This window comes from Lissotriton vulgaris, chromosome 9 (assembly GCF_964263255.1).
Source record: "Lissotriton vulgaris chromosome 9, aLisVul1.2, whole genome shotgun sequence".
NCBI lineage: Eukaryota > Metazoa > Chordata > Amphibia > Caudata > Salamandridae > Lissotriton > Lissotriton vulgaris.
This window is the reverse complement of record NC_141697.1, coordinates 1,074,176,195-1,074,198,757: the sequence shown is the minus strand read 5'-3', so window position 1 is coordinate 1,074,198,757 and position 22,563 is coordinate 1,074,176,195. Positions and strand designations below refer to the sequence as shown.

General features: G+C 42.5%; 1 protein-coding gene across 4 annotated transcripts in view; it reads right to left on the bottom strand.

The window, feature by feature from the left end:
- Positions 1–22,563, bottom strand: part of FLNB (filamin B) — a 476,237-nt gene that overhangs the window by 253,941 nt on the left and 199,733 nt on the right. For all 4 annotated transcript variants that reach the window (XM_086939044.1, XM_086939045.1, XM_086939046.1 and 1 more), the window contains exons 5-8: positions 18,237–18,355; positions 15,702–15,779; positions 3,783–3,945; positions 286–486 (exon numbers count right to left, since the gene is read on the bottom strand). In XM_086939044.1, the coding sequence (XP_086795170.1) occupies positions 286–486; positions 3,783–3,945; positions 15,702–15,779; positions 18,237–18,355 (561 nt within the window). The remainder of the gene's footprint in view (positions 1–285; positions 487–3,782; positions 3,946–15,701; positions 15,780–18,236; positions 18,356–22,563) is intronic.

The window sequence follows — 22,563 nt, the reverse complement described above, 5'->3', positions numbered from 1 at the left end:
CAATGCTTTGACATCATGGTGCTGGATCCTATCACACAAGGAACTCGCAATGACAACTAGCCCAGTTTCATGACCATCACAATCTTGTAGGCCTCTCAAATGAACGGCACATTATAGAATTTGAATCATGCCCCACTAAGAAAAAGAGAGCAAGTGTGAATGATTGCATAGGGTCAGTCTAAAACATCTACTGAACACTGTGCCAATACTCTTCGGCAGACATTGTCTGAATACTTGATTTAATCGAATGCTTACACACTAAATGAAAGATTCACTTCTACACACCTTCTCCAATGAGCACAGCACAAGGACTCTTGGGAATGGCTTCTCCTCCAAACGTGATTCCTACGTTGTGTGGCCCGGCCTGGGTGGGCTTGTAGGTGCAGCGGTAGACACAGTTCCCTTTATCCTCCAACATCACATCGACTGTGTTGCTCTGCCCTTGCGGATCTTCCACTTCTACACCAATGTCACCAATACCCGCACCTATCCACACATCACATAGAAAAGAACATTTAATGATGTTTGTGTCACAAGGTTCACAAGCAAAACATCAGCATTTGAGGAAAAAACGATTAAAGGTGACCTTGGAACTCTGGCATCAAAGTGGGTCAATGTTGGCCTGCTCTGTTAGAACAATTGAAATATGGATGAAAAAATGTTGTATAAGTAGCCTGGCTAATTGTGAGCTCACTACTGCCACGCTAAGTCCACACACTCTAAAAATGACTGATGCTACGATTGTGAAATCATCATTTATTTCTATAGGGCAAGGACTGCAGGTTCAGTCAGTGTCAGGCACAATACCACAGCTCCTGTTCAGAAAACTAAATCTTCAACTGTTTGATGCAAATTAGCACTTAATAACTCTAGTGACTTTAAAAATGAAAAGCTACTTAACAAATATCTTAGTGCCAATGTATACTAACATCTCCTGATGCTAGAAAAAAGTCAATGGGAATGTTAACCCTTGAATACAAGTTTAACCCGTTAGCTGCGGTGGCTATTCCGCAGCAGCGCTAGGGAGGAGGCTCCCGTACTCGTGACGGAACCGCTCCGTCTCGAGCCTCGGGTGGGCTGTGCTTGTGACGGAGCGGTTCCGTCACGGCCCCGCCCGCTTAATAGAACGCGCCGTGCAGGCACAGCCCACCCGAGGCTCGTGACGGAGCGGTTCCGTCACGAGCACGGAACAGGTTAAAACATGGAGCTGGAGCCAACAAGTATGCCCTACATTTGAGCCACCCAGGCTGCAACATCTATCCACCGTCCACTCTCTCTTCAGTTCGCACATTGTAGTCAGCCAGAAGGAAAAGACGCTAGGAGCCAGGCTTTAACTGGACATGTTAAACTGAAGGCTTCTATAAGCAGAAAGTAACTTGCCATTACTCGTTACACATTTAACCACGTCCTCTAGATTCCAAGACATGAGGACATCGTCCAACAAATTGTGAAGCAGAAGACCTTCTGGGAGCTGATGGTTTCATGATGAAGGCCAGGCTCCATATCAACAGGCTATGAAGAACAACTTAAAGAAATTTAGCACAAACACTAGATACCCAGAGAGTAAGCACTGATCAGTCGATAGTAAGGGAAATATCCAAGGGGCCAATTTTGCTTAAAGGGTGTTTTTAGATGATCAGAGACAGCCTTCAGTTCAACGGAAGGTGCCCCATTTGCAGATGGAAAACAATAATATATGGTCAACAAGAAATGCAAGCAAAGAGCCAGAGGGGCAATGAATTTCGTTGCCACTCTTCTGCCTGAAATCCACCTGAGATCCACCGTGCACGTTGGACTGTCTTGCAGTAAGCCTCTCACTTGAAGCTAACAGGCACGTCCATATCTAGACTGCAGATGGTCTTGTCATAACCGTGCATTTACAAGGTTCTCCTTCTGCACAGTGCTTAATTTGAGCTGGTGGTTATATGCTGCACCAGATACTTACTTAGAGCAAGAGAGGGAAAAACACATCAGCCCATTGCCACACAGGTACATCAATTTTTTCACACACTGGTGGCGCAATGGGCTTGCCCATATTTACAAGGGCACGTAAAGTCACCCTGTACGACTTTATGAGCTAGTAAATATGGGCAACTTACACACATCTTATTTTATTTATTTATAAAGTTTTAAACAGCGCTACTCTGCGTGAAAGGGGCATTCCTTGGGTGTTGCTGTGGGACTTCCTATGAAATATCCATGGAACCTGACACATTCCAAGATTGAGAAAGTTTTGTAAAGCTGGGAATGCATCAGAATCCTATGTGGAGCAACAAGGAGAAATACTTTTGTTTCTCCTCATTCTGCAGCACACATAGAAAGAGGAAAATACCATCAATGTTTGCTTTTGTGGAGAAAGATGTTCCTTCCTTCACAAAAATACAATCATCCCCGCACGCAGGCACCCTTGCAGATTGACGCAAGGGTGCCTGCGCTGGCAGCCAATTGTGCCATAGCACAGGGGAAAGCACAGGGATGCGTCGTATTGTTAATACGATGCATCCCTGTGCTTTTAAAATGATGCTGCTCAGCACAGCGTAATGGGATGCTGCACCGCACTGCCCACAGTTTGGAAAGAGCAAGGAAGAGAACGATGGCAAATCCGTCACAAAGGGAGAAAGCAGGAACCTGCAAGAGCAAGATAAAGGCACAGGGAGTGTCTGGTAGTGGATTTAAGACTACCAGCGTTGATATTTGGTGCATTGACGTTTAATTGCACCGGCCGCGGGTTTCTGAGCAGAGCTTCCGGCACTGGCACTCTTTCTTTTACAAATTATGCACAGCATTCTGCAATATATGAACTCTGAGTGGGCCTTAGGAAGGAAAAGTGTTTGAGTGGCAGTGACGCCCTGCTTTACCATGTATGGCGTTACTTATGAAAATGAAATCAATTTATTGAAATTCTGCTCAAATGATGATTATCAAAGGAATCCTTTCCCAAACACCTAATATCACAAAAGGATAAAGGCTCTGAAATAATACTTTGACAGTAAAAGAAGTTTCTTCACAGGAGTAAATGTGTAGATAGATGTCTAGCAGGATTTGTAGGTGGTAGCTGGGATGGAAGGAGTGTGTGTTTTTGCTGCATTCAGAATGTTCTGTGTGAGGTTCAGGGTGGGGACTGCACACGGACATGGTATGCTTGCGAAAGGGCCCATGGTGGTCACTTACCTGAGGTGAGTGAGGCCTTAAGCTATTCGAGATCAAACTATACCAAACAGAAAGTCACCCTCATCCTCGGCAGCCCTTTCCTTTTGACGGCCAGGCAAAAAGTTGTGTGTAGCACCGAGTGGTTGACTTACAGCCATGTCAAAGCCTGTGAACACTCACATGTATCGATAATGCAGGTACAATTTTGGCCCTAAAGTTGTATGAGTTGCTTAGTCACCTGTATGTGGCTCAATAAATGTGAATTCTTATACAGACTCAATTAAAAGAATATCTAGATACAAGCTGTGAAATTCAGGGTGAAATATTTATGGGGTGGATTTGACATTAACAAGACTTTGCTTTTCCCCCCCTTGTCATTAACATTTGTAATGCCATGTGTCCTCCATTCCAAAAAGGCAGTAAAAGCTGTAATCGATTGGCACCACATCGCTGGTGCTGGTACGTGCTTTGACCAAAAGCAGGGCTTCGCGGTAATTCTATCATTAGGAATACACATCAGAATAGAGTCAAGTTATTTAAAAACTGACAGAGTCATTGGCAGAGTCTGAACTGGGTCCAGATACAACAACAGAACACACTTTGCTGTGCCCATTGCACCAGAATATTCATACCTGCAGTGTAAATCTCAAAGTATGTAGGTTTATTGGCACTGTTTCCAGATGGTTCTAGACCTGGACCTTTAGCTGTAACTTTGCTTGCATCACCTTGGGCTTTCTCAACATTGACTTCAAATGGGCTCTTGGCGATATGCTGACCAGCAAAAAGAACCGAAACCTGAAAAAGAGAAGCACAAGACAGGTGAAATGATCTGTACGGCACCAGTAGCAAAAATAAGAGACTTCCAGCTGTTCACCCACTGAAGACGTAATCACAGGTGAGATTCTAAGAGTCTGAAATACTCATCATTGTTGATCTATGTGGTAAAGGAAAGATGCACAGTCCTCTGTGTAAGTAAGATTCTTTATTGTAAGTTCCTTCCAAGATATTAAGTACAGGAGTAGACCCCACCAGGAGCCAGCTGTTAGCAGCTCAGCCTGAGTTGACAAACTGCCACAGTCAGGTAGAGAGAGACACGGTGAGCCAGAGAGTCAGACAGGCATTATATGACAGAAGTCATAGGACAGTCTATCTAATGAAGAACAGTGGAGAGGACATTTACCACAATCTACTCATGCTTGGCAATGCTATGCTCTTCTGATGAGATCTAATGAGAGCGAAACATATGCCAAGGATTGCTTTTATTCAATTTCAGTGGACTAAGCTGGGAGTTTAATTTCAAAGGCTGTTATGCGTTGCCTGGCCTGGTTGGGTAAACGCTTATGTTGCTTTCTGGTTTACCATGGATGGTACTTTGCTAATCAATTGCTCAAAGGCTTTTCTGGAATGCAGGCAATTAAGCAGGATAAAATATAGTGCTGCTGGAGGTGGAGAAGCCACTGAAAGCTCGAGCCAGATGACTGGCTCTGGGTCAACTCAAGGTCACTTTGGACACTCCAGCCAAAAAGGCGCCAAGCCTTCATGTGGCGCCTGCCTACCACCCTACCCTAAGCTCATGCACTGACATATGATGTATAAAAAGGATACAGAAAGAGATAACATTTTGTATCTAAATTGCCCAATGTGAAACTTGAACAACTGTGGTTAATCTCGGTTTTCCAGCTTAATCAAATTGTGTGATCCTAGGCAAATATTTTATTTTACCATGTTTCCTTTTTTTCTGCATTATCACATACGAACGCACCGTCAAATACTTGAGTTCCGGATGTGTGTCGTTAAAAACATCTTTTACATTTGATTTAACCCTTTCGATGCTGATGACGAGCTCAGCTCGTCATGATGCACAGTTGAGCTGTGCTGATGACGAGCTGAGCTCGTCATGAATGCAGCCTAAGTGCAGTTTCCAGCACAGGGGGGGAAAACACCTAGCAGCCAAGGTGTTAATAGGTCGTAATGTTGCTTTATACATAATAAGAATCTAGGCCGCATATAGTACACACATGACAAATGTCTTGCCACTTATTGGGACTGGTCACCTTCGATGGAGGAGTGTGGGTGGCTTGCATGCTTCTAAACTCACGTTTAAAATCATTCTTAATAAACGCCTCTCAGTGCAGTGATCTTATGTACTAAAGTGCAACTCTTCCCATGTTTAATGAAATACACTTTTCTGGATTATGATGAGATGTTATCATATCTGCTGCTGGACTTAAAATATCTAATATTTCCCAAGCTCGGCTCGTGCACCGGCTCCTATACCCAGAGCCAACCCTTAGTACTCTATTGGCTCGGAACTCTCTGTTAATTTGTTGGCTCACCCACCTCCATAGATTAGCGAGTTTCACTGGCTCGCTGCTATAAATGGGAACTTAACCCCAGTTCCTGTCTTAGGTTTGCCTCATTTAGAGATTACTCCAAGCAGATCCTACCTGTTTTTATTTAACGTTTCACTATTCCATTGGGGTCTGTTACTCCTCACAGCAGCCCAATAAGAAATACTGGGGACCTTGTAATGAGGGCCTATGTGACATTTTCGGAATAAATTAGAAACAGCTTTGGGCTACTAATTTCCGATATTTATTGTGACTTCCCCAAGTCGCCATCTGTTAAGTGGTCATCCAGGTGGCGGCTCCTCAATTTGAGCGGAGGAGCATGGCCCCACAAGCCCCAGAGCAGAAAAATAAAACTGTAATAAAGTTTATTACTGTTTTAGTTTTCAGCAACCCAGTGCTTAATTTGTAAAAAAAGTAGTGCCGGGGCCCTTGACAGGAGGGCACTAGAGATTACACCATCCGTTGTCCCTGACAGCACTGACCATGACAGCACCAACACACTACTAATCATCACACTCTTAAAAGTGTGACAATTCATACTATTACAGGCCCCCAAAGCCAAATACTAATAATTGGAAATGGAAATTGAAATAATAAACAGAAGTTATTGTGTTCATACCTAAATTGGCAGACACCACTAACATGTGGCAGACAGTCATAAGCCCCAGAGTCAGGCAATTAAGTGCAGGTGCTAAGCACCGGAAAGCACCGGCACAAATTAAGCACTGCAGCAAACTGTCCTGAACTGGAAGACACCTGAGAGAAGAGGACGTTGCGCCACGAAGGTAAGTGAATTTATTATTTATTTTTATTCCCCCCACCACCACTTTTGGTACAAGCCAGCCGCCACTGTGGCCACCTCTACCTCAATGAATATATAAACACAACTCTTTGAAAACCCCTGAGTGCCACGGACAATTTTATCTGGAATTAGAACAGGAGAATATCCGCAGACAGTTTAACAGAAGCATGGTCACCTCCGTACAGAAGTGTTGACAGTGCAAACGTTGAGCCTGCGACTGGCAGACACTAGTACGAGACACATGAATCACAAACATACACTGCAATTAGCCAAATAAACAACAAATGAAAACTAATGGCTCGCCATATTACTCTCTTACAAGTGAGGGTCGCGCTCGATGCCCGTTTGCTCTGAACATCACTCTATTACCTAGTAAATAACAGGCTGACTAGGGTCTGGCATAAATCTATTTTTCCTGTCCACGCTGTCAGTGGTTTTTCAGCTGAAATGCAATTACACCCTGGGCTTGTCACGAAGCTGGAGTGGAGTCAGCCTTGGAGCAACATGAGAGCTGTCAACTCACAAAGAGCACTTGCAGCAAGGCTGGAAAAACTGTGCTCTGCTGCCCTCGCCGCTGTACAGTGGGTCTCACCCCCCAAGGAGTAGGAGGAACAGAGGCCTGCTGACCTCTGCAGGCCTCTGATCTCCACCTAAGGGGGTGAAAGGAAGTAAAGTTCCCTTTGCATCCACTTATTATGGCACGATAAAGAAAGGGATCACTGACAGATATCCAGAACTTAAACACCGCGTGGGCAGATTATCGTGTCAAAAATATCAAGGATCAAACGGGCACATGCATCAACGATAATTGCATTCGCAAACGGTGCGAATCGCAATTTTCGGCCGTTTGCGAATGCAATTATCAAAATTGGAATGCATCATGTATTTCGCAATTTTAGGAATCGCAATCATGTTGCGATTTCTAAAATTGCGATTGCATTTAAGAAATCGCAATTTCAGAGTTCTTAAATGCAATGCGTGATCATTTTTAAATTGCGAATTATCAATTTGGAAGTGGTAAATTAGCATGAGGTTGGACCTCATGCTAATTTACCGAAAACCTTCAAACCTGCACAAAAATGCATTTTTGAATGTTGCATTTTACACACACACATGTCCTTGGGACATGTGTGTGTGCAAGTTGCACTTAAGTTTAATTTCAGGGGTGCAGGGAGGGGTTCTTTGGACCCCCCCTGCACCCTTGAAATTGCATTTTCAATTTGCGATTCGCAAATTGTAAATGCCTTCCCATTGATTCCTATGGGCCTTTTGGCCCATAGGAATCAATGGGAAGGGTTTTCCTTAATTGCGATTCGCAAATTGTGAATCGCAATTAAGGAAAATTACCGAATCGCAAAATATATTGCGATTTTTTCATGCATTGCCGATTGCGATTCCTTAATTTTCGCAATTTAGGAATCGCAAACGGAACCGTTGATGCATGTGGCCGCAAATGTCGAGAAGGTAAGTGCAAATAGGTAGTCGACATCTACGCACCTTGAAGATGTATATGGTGTCAAGTAACATATATGTGGAGTTAAGTATAGTAAAACTTTGCTTTCCCAAATAAACTTACCTTACCTTCACAATATTCTTGTCCTCGATATTCTTGCCACAAAATTTTGGACTCAATATTTTGTCCGAACACCAAAGAAAACATGCATGACCATACTCTCGGACTACGCCCATGCAGGACTAGTGTGACAGGAGGCTTGGCACTGGAAACCAGTGGCATAACAATAGCCCCTATAGTGTGGGACTGGGGGGGCCCTGAGCTCCACGGGCCCCCCCTGACACTGTGCATGGTTGGCGTGGCCTGAGAACGCCTGACTGGGCCCAGAGCATGGGGAGCCCCCTCAAGTTTCATTATGCCGCTGCTGCATGCCATGGTCTAATGAGAAGGAAAGATGGCCGTGCTAGGCCTACACATGCTAAAACCAGTTGTGCTTGAATGCAGGGCCGAGACATGCTCTTCTGCGAGTGCACAAATTCCTTTTGGATTCATACCCTCATGGTTGTGGTCACCACACCTACCGCCATGAGGTCTCTATCAATTGTATGAAATAATGGACCGCAGCTCAAAAACAGGAATTCCCACCGGAGAACAGTCTTAAGTGAACTATCATCAGGAAACAAGGCCAACACACGTCAACCATGCATTCAAACCCAAAATTACCCACCCTTCAATAGAAGGAGAATGAACCAAACATACTCCATGGAAAATCATATCATGACATATTCCATCTAAAGGATGTCTCATGTCAGAATAGCGCTCCTCATCAACTCCCTCCCAAGCTGTGCACACATGGACTCATGTTCCTGCTAAATCGCTCCACCCTGAACCTCCTCCTTACCACTCCAATTACAATGGCTCCCACACTCCTTACACTCTACCATCCTCCCACTTCTCCCGAGTCTCCTATTCATTCAAACCCTCCTCTTTCCCTTCACCACGTACCCCGCTTCCAGTGCCGTAACCACTCTATGGTTACTCCTTTTCAACATCACTTTTCTAGATACTCTTTCATGTTACTTCACTGTCTTCCTCCATCTCTAATCTCACTTTGCACTCAATACCCCTCTGCACCCCCTACCTCATCACACCACACCCTTAACTTTAAGGCAGAATAAGCGCAACACTCCAGTAATTCAAGAACGACATCACATCACATTGTAATGCAAGATTCTTCAAACCAAGCACATCTCCCATGGTGTAGTACACTACACATCCCCTAAACTCTTTGTGTATGAGATGCTACATACATGTAAGTACACCGCAATACTTGCATATTTTTTAACCACATACATGTAACAAATATGTTTTTAAATTAGGTTTTATATTTTACTATTTCTCATTTTATAGTTTTTTATTTAACTGAAAAGTAAAAGATGCATTAACCTGTTAATCGCCGTAATTTTCAATTATGCGCAGTGCTTAAGTTGAGCCAGTGGTTTCAGGTGTTCAGCACCTGCACTTAATTCTCAACACCTGCACTAATGACAGTCCACCATAAGGTGGTGCTGCCTGTCTAACTTTGAGATGAGCACAACAGTGTTTAATAATTCAATATGCATTACAAATGAGTAATGCCTGCTGCCCATGTCATACTTCTAGCTTTGGTAGGGCTGGAATAGTCTGAATTTTCACACTTGTAAGAGTGCAATAGATAGTTTTGCTGGTACTGTCAGTGGCAGTACTGGCAGGGGCAATGGGTGGTGCAAGCTGTATTGGCCCCTTGAGAAAGGCGCTGGCACTTACTTTAAAAAAAATATATATTTTGACAAATTAAGCACCATTTATCGGACAGGCCTCGGTTTATTGTTACACAGGCAACACACTAGGTGTGATGTTTTTCCGATCTTACAGGTTAAACAATTGTTTGAGAAGATGGTATACTATTTTCCAATGAATGTTGATTAATGAAACTTAGTAGTGTGAAGCCAAGATGTTGAATGTGATGCTGCTCACCAAACGACCAGGCACAACAGGTGCAGTTCTTCAATATGAAAAAGCCTAATTCTTTCTATAGAGAATAGCACAATAAAGGTATCTGGTCCTGTCCGCTGAATATCACACAGGTGAGGGTGGCTCAGTTTACAGTGGGCCACATCTTGATATATAAAACATCACATTGCCTTACAGTGGAGGATTTCTCGAGGATAACTGTGCTGGATTTTCTGATTTAAAATTAAACGCAATGTCCACCCATATTCAGCCCTCAATCTATGAGTGGCTCTCACTAGAATAAAGAAGAGCATGAATGGGTGGGTACTGAAGACCGGGCGAAGAGGACTGTTTGCTGTACTTTACGAAGATAGATCATTTGCAGCCTTTAGCAGTGAAAATAACAGGAGCGGCCCGTGCAGGTAAGGACGGTGGGCGGGGTAGGGGGGTCAACAGACGACAAAGAGGAAAAGTCAAATTTATAAAGAAGAAAACCACTTACCTCACGCTCACCGTATCGCTGAGTCGGCAATGCAGCGAGCGTTAGGTAAGTGGGTCTCTTTTTTTATTTAACTTTACCTCGTCCGTCGACCCCCTCCCCCACCCTGCCCGACCGCTCTTACCTGCACAGGCCGCTCCTAGAAAATAAAGTAACATTAATTATTGCTAAGGAAGAACTGCAAGAAAATTAGATTCTGGAGATGTTCATCGTGGCCAGACAGAAATATATCAACTAACAGGTCTGTTATTGAACAAATGAATGGTGTAATTTCAAAGGTATTTGAAAAATTTATGTGACAAACAGTGGTAGTTAGGCTAAAATGACGTTCAGCAATATCACACACTATTAAATACAGATAATTCTACATGGTACATTATTCCTAAAATGGTTTAAGTATTGATGGTATAGGGCTCAGCAGGATTAGGGGCACCAATGCTCTTTTCTTGTACAATAGATTCACAGATCTGTTGCAGGTTGGGTCAAAGAATCTGAAACAGTTTCAATGGGTTACAGAAGGATGCCCACTTAAAGGTCATACCAAATTACACTAAAGTAACACCAGAAGTAAAAACCAACAAAACCTTTTAAAAACTTCTGAATGCATGACCTAATCTTCACATTTGTGCATGAAGCCCTATACTTCTCTGTATCCGATTCTGCGGCTGTTATACTGGCTGGTTCACTAATCTATAACCCCCCCACTGCTGCTTCCCTTTCTCTTACCGCTCTCACCCACCAGTTGGCTGATCTATCCCTTAAACATCAATGCTTTCTAGTTTTAGGTGATTTTGACCTTCACGTTGACAACCCCCTCTGCGCAAAAGCGAATAATTTGCTGGAAATCATGGACAGTCTTAACTTCACTCAACTAGTCACCGGTCCTACTCATGTGGCTGGTCACATCTTAGATCTTATTTTCGCCAATTTTTCCACTATCACTGTCTCCCCTTCCCTTCCCCTTACGTGGTCCGACCACTACCTCATCCCCTTTTCTTTGGCCTTAGACCGGAAATCTGTCCCTCCTGCACCCAGGAAAGAGCTGGGAAGGAAGTGGCACAAAGTCACATGCGCAACCCTGGACCCGGTATTCCACTTCCAGACGGATCATCTATCCCCTGATATCGACGCAAATATCGCCAGGCTTAATACCGCCCTCATCAATGCTATCGACCACATTGCTCCCCAGAAAATCATTGCCTCCACTAGATCCCGCCCCTCCGCTCCTTGGTTCTCCACTTCTCTCCGTGAGGAAAAAAGCAGCTGCAAAGCACTCGAACGGAAGTGGAGACTAAACTACGACCCTGAAGCTAAGCTTGCCTACAAAGCTGCCCTGAAAAAATTTCTCAAACATAAAAAAAATCGCCATGAAAGATCATTTCTCGCTCCAAATTGCCAAAGCCAAAAACTCTTCAAAAACTCTCTTCTCCATCGTTAAAGATTTCATTAATCCTCCGGCCAGGACCACTCAGAACTCAGCTAGTCAGACCCTGTGCGAAGGACTTTCGGACTTCTTCCTCGAAAAAATCAACAAGCTTTGCATCTCCTTCCCTAAAGGGCCAATACCCCGGCCTCCGTCAACAAGTCCCCCTGCTTTACCGTCCCTTCTTGCCTTTAATAAACTCACTCAGGAGGATGCTATCAGACTACTTATCCATTGCAAGTCTGGTGCACCCTCTGACCCTGTTCCTGCCAAAATTATGGGTGAACTGGCCCCCTCGTTAGCCGACTCTTTCCTCTCCATCTGGAATGCCTCCCTGCACCATGGCTTTTTCCCTACCACTTGGAAGGAAGCCTTGGTGATCCCCATTCTAAAAAAGGCAGATGCTGATCCCACGGTTTTCTCCAACTACCGCCCCATTTCCCTTCTCCCCAAACCTGCAAAGGTTCTGGAAAAAGCCGTGCAGTTGCAGCTCACGGAGTACTTAGAAAGCAACTCACTACTGCACGACTCACAATCTGGATTTCGGGCGGGATACAGCACAGAGATGGCTCTGCTGGAAGTCTCGGAGACTATCCGGGAGTGCGTGGACAGGGGCGAGGAGGCCATGTTAGTCCTCCTCGACCTGTCCGCTGCATTCGATACGGTATCTCACCCCATCCTCCTTGACCGACTAAAACAGACTGGCATTGGCGGCACTGCCTTTAGCTGGATCGAGTACTTCCTCTCAGGAAGAAGTCAGAGGGTATTGTTGCGGCCTTTTAAAATCGGAGGAAAAACCCCTGTTTTGCGGTGTGCCACAGGGCTCGGCCCTCAGCCCTCTGTTTTTTAACATCTATCTTGCCCCACTGGCCGGCGTGGTGGAGTCCTACGGAGTCAGGGTGGTCTCCTATGCTGATGATACCCAGCTAGTGTTTTCCTTCAGAGACCACTCTGACTCCGCGTTCTCCAACTTCCGCCTGTGCCTCAACAACATCAGTGGTTGGATGTCTGAAAACCATCTAAGACTCAATGCAGACAAAACAGAGGTGCTGTTTTTTAACCAGAAAAACTCCATCCCCTCCTCCTGGTGGTGGCCCACGGCACTCGATCCCGCTCCCTCTCCTGTCCACTCGGCCCGTAACCTGGGTTTCCAGTTTGACGACTCCCTTTCATGCAAGACTCAGATTAAAAAAGTGACCTCTGCCTGCTTCCTGAAGTTGCGCATGATCAGAAAAATCCTCCCCTATCTCCCTCTGGACTCCCGCCGTACAGTTACCCATGCCCTCATCACGTCCCACCTGGATTATGCTAATAGCCTCTATGCTGGAGCTCCCCAATACTTGATTGACCGGCTGCAGATTGTTCAGAATGCGGCGGCGAGGCTGATTGGCAATATTCCCTATCGTCAATCAGTTGCCGCATATCGTAAGGAACTGCACTGGCTACCTGTGGCCAGCCGTATCCAGTTTAAGATCCTCACTCTGACTCACCGAGCCATCAACGATCGCGGACCAAACTACTTGAAAAAACGTGTTTCAATATCCCGCTCCATCAGATCTCTGAGATCCAATGACCTATGCCTTCTGATCTCTCCCCGTTTCAGACTATCCAGAATGGGTGGCAGAGGGTTCGGTGTCATTGCGGCAAAACTATGGAACGCGCTGCCAGTCGATCTTAGATTCTGTCCCTCCGAATCCATCTTCCGGGCCAGACTCAAAACTTGGCTCTTCTCTGGACTCTGATTTACTACGCTACTTCCCCTTCTTGCTCCTTTCCTCTCCTCTGAGACTTAGGTTCTAGCGCCGGGACACCCCTTCGGGGGTAGCTGTGCGCTTTATAAACTACATAAAATAAAATAAAAATAAAATGATAGAGGTAGAAGATTATAATCTACAAAACAGTAGTAACTTGGACTGGACTTGATGCCTTGAAACACTGAAAATGCAAGAGAGTAGATAACAGGACTGAAGAAGGAGGACTCAAGCTTAGATAATGCCTGCAAAGAGAAGACCTAGATGGCTTAAAGGGAATGCTTAATTTCTGCTGGTGTTTACCGGTGTTCAGCAAAGCACATCTTTCTTAACACTGGCACTATATGTTGGTGTACCACATGGCGGCGCTGTTTTCTTTTTTAATGAGCACATTAACAGGGTACTTAACAATTTACTATTTTAAAAAACACATAATACATGCCCATCCAGGCCATTTTCCTAGCTTTGGGTGACCTAGAATATTACAAACCAGCACGCCTGAAGGCGTGTGGTGGTTAGTGAATGACACTGGCATTTGGCAGCACAGGCAGGGGCAGTGCATGGTACAAGCTGCAGTGTCCTGCTGAGAGATATCTAGGGCCATTGCACGTTTTTGCAAAATAAGCACTGCTTAAAGGAACATGCTTGAAGAGATGTATCAAACGGAGACATCTCGAAGACCAGACGTTTGTACATTAGAGGGAACATCACATGAAGAGATTTGGTAGGGCCATGATGGACTGGTCTATTCAATATTAATAAAAATGGGCTAAATTAGGTACTTGAGTGCTCCATCATGTACGCAACAACTTATTTGTACGTATTATTTAGGTCGGACCCATTTTTATTGTTTCTATTGTTTTCATTCTCTTCCTTTCATTTTATTAATTTTTATTCATCTAACTGTGTCCATTCATATATGTATTTCTTTTATTTGTATTTTTCTCTCAATAAAAATGACTTGAATTAAAAAAAAAATGGGCTAAATGTCCTGATGAAATGCTAAGAAGACAATGTATTTTGGATGAAGAATGCGTTACCAACGGCAATAACATTATATGGACCCAAGCTACAAAATCCACAAATCACATAAATGCCTGGAACCCAAATGGGAAGCGCCAGAAGCACAGACAAGTAAGGGCAAGTAGGGATGCACCTGTAAACAGGAGGAGTACTCTAAACGGGGGTGCGAATTCTCACTGGAGTTGTGCAAGTGCTTCAAGTTGAACAAGTATTGTCAACAGGGACACATGGTAAAGTGTTAGTACGCTAGTGCCAAAGGTAGACACAGAGCGTGAGGGTGCGCTAGTGCCAAGGTACAAACAGTGCTCAAGGAGCAAGTCAGAAACGGAACAAGGTTCCTCATGCAGCTCAACAGCCAACAGAGCAGACCGGAAGCTCAGCCTATAACCAGAACACAATGTGAATGGAAACAGAGGCAAACGTGAACAGCTTACGGTGGCAACTCTGCAAGCAATACAACATCATGCAGAGGAAAGGACATACTCTATTCCTAGTGGCTAATAGACACAAGAGAATTTCCGTTTTTATCCCCACTGTCAATTTGCATCTTCAGGCTTGTCTTGAGATAAATGTGCCTGTTAAACCCTTGCCAAAGCTGTACCAGTGGGCCAATGTTGAGACTAGGGGACAAGCCAAGCCCCAGGGCCAGAGGAAAACATGAGGATATGTTACGTCCATCTCACATTCACTTATCCAGTGTCCTGAGTAGTTGTATGTGTCCACTGGATAGAAGAGTGCAGAGAGGCGCAACAGGTTTAATGGCACACAGAAGGAAGCGGAAAGCCCAATCCAATATGTAAGGGTTGTCAACGTTTTGAAACATAGAAGAGGGGCTTGCAAAAGGTGTGCAATTGAAACTCATTTGAGTCTAGTTTGAATTATCCTTTTATATGTATTGCAGGTGCTAATGTGAGAAAATGGCAGAAACCTCGCTGGGATGGATAGATATCAATGATATTGAGGCACATGGTAGACAGAGATTTTAAAGGGATTCAGGGAAGTTAAGGTGAGTTTCTTTAATTAAATTTTTTCAGTTATTACCACTCTGAACGCAATTTTTTTTAAATATTGAAGTCGTGTTAGGAGTACCGGGGTAGATAGCAGAAGGCCTTTCTGTCAAAGAAAGCAGTAACAATAAGGATGCTTTCCTGACTTCTAGAAGTTTCACAGTGAAATTAGAAAAGACGTGGAAAGCCTTGTAGACGCCACACTATGAAATAATATTATGCCGTGCTATGTGGTTCTTTTTTTTCTTACCTTATGAAGTCCTGTAAACTTGGGGATATATTGGACGGAATAAGTCTTGTTCTTGTCATTGTTGGGCACAGCAGGGACCTGGTATAAAGATAAGGAAATGTTATTAACAGTACATGGTCTAAAAAGAAGCAAATATGCTAAATGTAATACACAGAGAAAAACAAAATGAACAATTTGAAGTGACAACAGGACAAGCAACTTTAACTTCATGAGAAGTGGATCCATGGTTGGTGTGATGCCCAACATTACATTTAAGAATGCCATCTTAGGAAGTACACTAGGCCAAAAAGGAAAGAAAAGTATAAGAGAAGTTTGCTAAATTACCACAATGGACACTTAACTCAAATAACCACTCAAATGATCTGCCTGGATTTCCCAAATATGTCAGCGAATCAAGGAAGTGATCCATATGGAACAATGCAATTTATTGGAGAAGGTTCACTTAACAAATAATTAAGGTTCTTAAAACTGCCTAAACATATTAGTAATAAGTCTAAATAGCCAAATTAATTCAATTGACGCAACCTCCTATAGGTGAAATGGAAGTAACTGACTTTTGAGAATCCTAAAAATATAATAAACAGATAGAATGAACCATGTGCAAATTAAGTGAGATTTTGATTCCAACTTAGTTCAACACGTGCATGTGAGCTTTCTTGCTAAGCACACAAGTGCGGACCTGATAATTGCCTGTATAGGACAAACGTGCAATTGCAGTAGCTGGGGGAAAAGGAGGTCTGAGAAACTGCAATCAAATTAAGAATCATCATCATCGCCAGTCACACAACTACAGTCATAATATATCGGGAAATTCAGCCACCCCTTATTCAGGATCGAATTGAGTCAACCCATATTATTAAGTTATTGATCTTAAACAGAATACAAGTTCTATACATTTTCAAAGTGAAAGGACTGCCTGGACAATCCATTTATTGTGCATTATTTACATCTGTATTGTATATGGGTTTTTACCAAAAGCCACCCTCCAAAAGTAAGGGTACGTACATACAAAGCTTGCTTCAAGTATATGAAAGTTGCCAAGACTTCACGAGCCCTCAGAGACCCAGGCTGACATGTTTTGTCTATTTTTTATGACGTTGATGTAACAGGTACTGAAATGAGTTGCAACAAATTTTTCAAATGGAATTTGATTGGAGGGTCCTTAATAGATCATTCTTAGTGTGGCCAGGTGTGCTAATAGTGGAGTGTCAATGACTCTTTGAATTGATTATAAAAGTCTGGAGATCAGAAGTTAATTTAAGTTAATTAATAGCTTTCCAGAAAGCTCAGTGAGTTAAATGTGTACCACTGACATGTGGTGATCCGAAGGACACAAACCTGAATCCCAGCGAGGATGATTCAGTTTCCAGTCCTTCTGAGGTTAGTAAACTGAGTACCATAAATTGGTCAATAGTATATTATTTGTTTTGAACATGCAAAATTGCATCCTCCATATAATACTGATGTTCCTGACCAGCACTGGAGGAACATTTTAAGTTTGATAGAGACAACCAGCTTAGTATCACTGCTGATACTTGATTATTTGCAGTTTCCAGTGAACCTGACATAATCACATTATACCAGACAGAACAGAGGAAGTTTTCAGGAACACGCCATCCTAGAATATTTGTACTGCTTCCAACCAATGGGGAGGACATTGCAAAACAAGTGTTTAGTGTCAAGTTTTTTTGATGTGTGGTTTACTGTAGACAGTTGGTTTTATAATTTGAGGACGGTGACTAATCTTTCAAAGTTTTTTTTGTGTGGAGTTTTATATATTGCAAAATCAACCCACAGGTATCAGAGAGCTTTACACGAACACCATTTGCATTACAAATGGACACATTTATTTTGTTAGGCACTGGAAGATTAGTAAGTGATTGGCCCAGAATCACAGGAGGGGAACCTGGTTCCCCTGCTTCGAGGTCGACTGCTCTAGCTGTTAGGCCACATCAAGAAATCAAAGAAGAGGCAGGGCATTTAGTGATCAAACTTTTATGTACAACGATAGTTGCTGACTGGGCACTGTGGCAAATTACACCCTAGCGAGGGCAGTATGTTAGCTACATCGTTTTCATTACCTAATTACTCCGAAACCATCACATTTATGTTCTCCGCTGCTGGCAGATCAATAAAGCAGTGAAATCCAAAATCTATGCCTCCTTCTCTTTAATAAAATTACATTTTTTTTTTCTAAACTGGATAAGAAAATTGTTGTTTACCAAATGACATTTCTATTTTATGTTAAATTTACGCTCCGATTTATCAGTCTTCCTAGGTTATGGATCTGAAGGTAATTTACAATTTAGCAGCGAAGGCCTGCATTTATACACCAATGAATGCCTAAAGTATTCTAGGGTATAGAAGGACAGCATGGTTATGGAGTTGTAGCTAAAAGTGTTTTGTCGCCAACCAGAAGATCAATATACATGCGACTTAAAGACAATGAGTCAAGACGCATCGAAATACGATAGTAAGACTAACTGAAAGAATGGTTCCACAACAATAAGAAAAGTAAGTGTTGAAAATGTATACCTCCTCTCGGTTTCCTTCAGGATCTTCCACAAACACCAGCACTTCCCCTTGGCCAGCACTGATTGTCTCGACTGTAAATTTTGCGGGTTGCTTCACCATGTTGCCGGTTGGCTCGATCCCTATAAAAATATATGCATTACAAGTGACTTTGTAGTGATGATGGTAGTTACTGACTAGATGAGTATTTAAGACCATGCACCGTTTTGCCTTCAGAATAATATGCAAAAGAAATTAGATTAAACAAACTGTATATATAAAAATTGATAGAATAAAGTGAGAGTGAAAGCGATTAAAAAAAACATGATTTGGCCAAAGTAACAACTGTGCGGCTCAGAGAGGGCACACATTGTTTGTTCTGCTTTTCTGCTACAATAGGCAAGATAAGCATTACATTGCTAAATGAGGTGTGGCGAATCTCCAGTGAAATACAGTTTGGGCCGGATGTGTGCTCGATAAGAAGATTAAAGAAAAGAACATGAATTGCAAAATAGTAGCTGATGCAAACAACTGATTAACCCCGCCTGCAATGTTTGTAAAGTCTTTTCTTGACCTCAGTATTCAACAGATTAATACATACATTGTAGTGGCTTATTTTCACTCAATTTTCAAGAGAAACATTAATATAGCTTTCAGTGATATGCCAAAAGTGTTGTTTGTTGCACTCCAAAACTAAATTGCTCAGTGCTAGGACTGGGCTTGTTTACAGACCAATAGTAAAATCTAGTTGGGTTGACTTGAAAATATACAAATACTTTCCATCCAAATTTTATATATATGTATATGTTTGTGATACATATTCATTGTAAATTTTATTTAATCCAGGCTGGAGATTTAGAATTCACGAGTGGACGTTTGGAGTCCTAGTTATTTTTACCATCATAACGTTCAGCTTTCACCAGAAGAAGAAAGAATTCTACAGTCCATGACTCAAGAAGTTCTCTTCATGAATGTCCATGAGCTAAGTAAAGCCTCAGCTCAAGGGAAACACCACACACCATATAGATGACACTGTGCCATACAAAAAAAATATAAGAAACAAATAAACAGCTGTGAAAAACAACTTTGTAACCTTGCTGATGAAGGGCCTTGAGACAAAGTGCTGGAAGTAGGGATCTGGAGGGAGTGCAGCACCCCACAAGCAATTGAGTCCACCAATGGACTGGTCACATTTTGATGTTTAATCATTAGTATTTGTATTTACAAGGTTCCAGAATCACATGGCCTCAGTATATATTATATGAGACCCCTACTCTGTTACTCAATGCATTTTTGATTACTCACCAGAAGACTATCAGTTTATCACTATAACTCGAAAAAGCCCTATCTCCATTCTTAGTACCTTACTTAATGTTTGGCACACTGGGTAGTCCCCTGCAAACATGGTGGATGTCCTGTCTGCTGTACTGCAAGTGAATTATTTTAAATCACACTTGTAATATGGCGGATAGTATAGCCAATACGTTTGATGGATTCTTGTATGCCAACCTCTAAAAAAAAAGTTCTTAGGCTTATGGCAGCCATTAGAGAATCATTTTTCCAAACCATCCATGCTTCTTTTGCTTGTGATACTGGATGCAAGGTTGACACATCCTCCAAAAGTAGTACACTTTGAATGAAAGTATAAGTACATTAATCAATTTAGGGAAATTGCAGTTGACGTGAGTTGCCAGCTTAGCATTTTTGTGAATGCAGCAATTGTCAAAGACAAGGCTCTTTATTTTAGGTCCAGAAAATATCTTTCCAAGATGAAATAAGCATCATTCCGGAAATCTTTGTCTTCATGATACTCCCAAGTAGATTCTTTCCATTTGATTGAAGTGATTTAGTACACAACACAGATAGCATAGTGTACCACATAAAATTAATTTCCTATAAAGCAATTACTCTGACCAAAATACTTTACCTGGTGAAATATGCAAACAGGTATTTCTTCAAAGTGTGTGTAAACTACTGTCATCTCGTCTTAGCAGACGAGTGAACACAAGCTAAACAGGCAATCCTGAAACCGATAATCAAGGACTGCTACTTCAAAATCCTTAAGAAGGGATTGGAATGGATGCAGATTTAAGGAGAATATTTTTTGAGGTTATATTGATTTTTCTGTTTAGTTAAATGGCGGAGGAGGAATCTTAGACTGCTATACATGATGCATGGATCCTAAAAGAGACCACCTGTCTCCATCTAGAATGTTGTCCTCTGTCATGAAGAGGAATATTTCTGGGAGCCCTAAACTGACATAAGTGATTTTTTTGTCAGTCTAGTGTTGTGCAATGAAGATTTAGCATCCATCTTATATGGCTCCGCTTTCTTATTGCTGAGCTTCAGCCAGCTGAAGCTCATCCAAACACAGCAAGGGTGAAACATTCTATAAGCTCCCAGAGTACAAAGATACAAATACAGCTGTGTGTGTAATCTCTGCAGGTGTGCAGGAGGAAATTGTGTTTCCTAATTGAGATTTGACAGAAGGCCCATAGGTTAAAGCTGGGCTCCATTCAAGGTCAATTTACCCCTGAACCGGCACTATTATGGGTTCTCATTAACATGTAAGTTCACATGTGGGGATTTACTTGTTGCTGTGTAGCTCTACTAAAACCCGAGACACTCTCCTGTGCCACCTACACCTGGGTAAATGTTTCAATGGATTTCATGATAAAATTGCCCAAGAGTCAAGGCTGTACAGTCATTTTTGTGGTGGTGGGCACTTTGACTAATCCGGGTCAATGTATATATCTGCTGAAGTTGGCCATATTAAAAAAATATGCACAGATATTTTCACAACATGTTTGACTACTTGGTGATCCAACGTTTTTGATTACCAACATAAGATCTCAATATAATTAAAGATTTTGGTCTGCTCTGTGTAAAGACCTAGATATGGAAATGTGTCTGTCTACAAGTTACCGTCCTAAGGCTTATGGACAGACACAGGCTGAATCAACCTATTGAACAGTATTTGAAATGTCAAGCCATGTCACAAGAAGAGGATTTGAGAAAGACATTGAATTGGCAAGGTTTACATACAATTAAAAAGACTTCTGTTCTGTAATATCACCCTTTTTTGCATGTATGGACATCATCCCCTCATATTTCGTCTTGATCATTCTGTGTCTCAATGAGTTCCTTCAGTGAAAGAAAACTTAACTGAGTTAACTGACATTCAGAAATCAGCTCAGGAAGTCTTCGAAAAAGCTCAAGATTCTTGTAAGTTTTATGCTGATTGTAAGAGACCTCCAGCACATCAGTATATGGCTTGAGATAAGGTGTGGTTACTCACCAAAAATTACAATTGGAAAATTAATCTTGATAGCAACATAGGTTTGTGATTCCTCTATGATTGAAAAACAGTGAATCCAGTTGCAGTACGAGTTAAATTTCATAAGTGTGTCAAAATATTCCCAGTTTTTCATGCATCTTTGTTAAAGCCTTCTTCTGCAAAAACATGCCTTCCTTTCCCAATTCAGTTGGATGAAAAGGTGGTTTATAACATTTTGTACATAAGAATTGTTAGAAAACAATTGCAGTATTTGGTGAAATGGAAGGGGATTGACCCTAAGAAACTATGATGGGACCTTAATCTTCAAGTCCCATGTTTGCAGGAAGACTTTATGCAAGACGTCCTGACAAACTGTGGTAGGTGGGAGGTGCTAGGTGGTGGCGGTGGCGGTGGTGGTGGTGGTGTGCGTGTGCGTGTGCGTGTGAGTGTGTATGTGTGTGTATGTGTGTGTGTGTGTGTGTATGTGTGTGTATTGGTCGTGACATAGAAATGTTCTAGACATTTGGCTAGTGCTTGGTTGAATGCAGGAGATCATACTTGGGTCGCTGGGACTGGATGACTCCTCCTTGGCTCTGTTAATGTACATCTCAAGTGTGTACTTGTATGCACCAATAAACCTATATTGGTAAAGCAGCTCGTGTCTACGTGGCTGGCTTCACTTCACTTCATAAACCAAGAGCTCCACGGCGAGAGAAGGCCTAACAAACAATGTTGACAGAAGTAATACAGCCTTGCATTTCCAGACAGTGCCTACTGCCAATAATGTAGTATTCTCCAAGCCCAGCCCATAAGTATACCACAATGAATGAAGCTTTTTGACCATCAGACAGAGTCCATAATCCAGAGTTCATCTACAAATGTTACATGTAGCTGCAAAGCAGCCGTAGACACAAAGCAGACATGAAACATTGAAAACATTATATGTGTGGTGACTTTTAAGCACTACAAATGCCTTCTAGCTTCTTGGCACTTTTCAGAAATGAGTTAGTAGACCTCTACATGCTAGCACAGGTCTAACACAAGAGGCCTTCCGTGAAGCAGCAATTACAACCA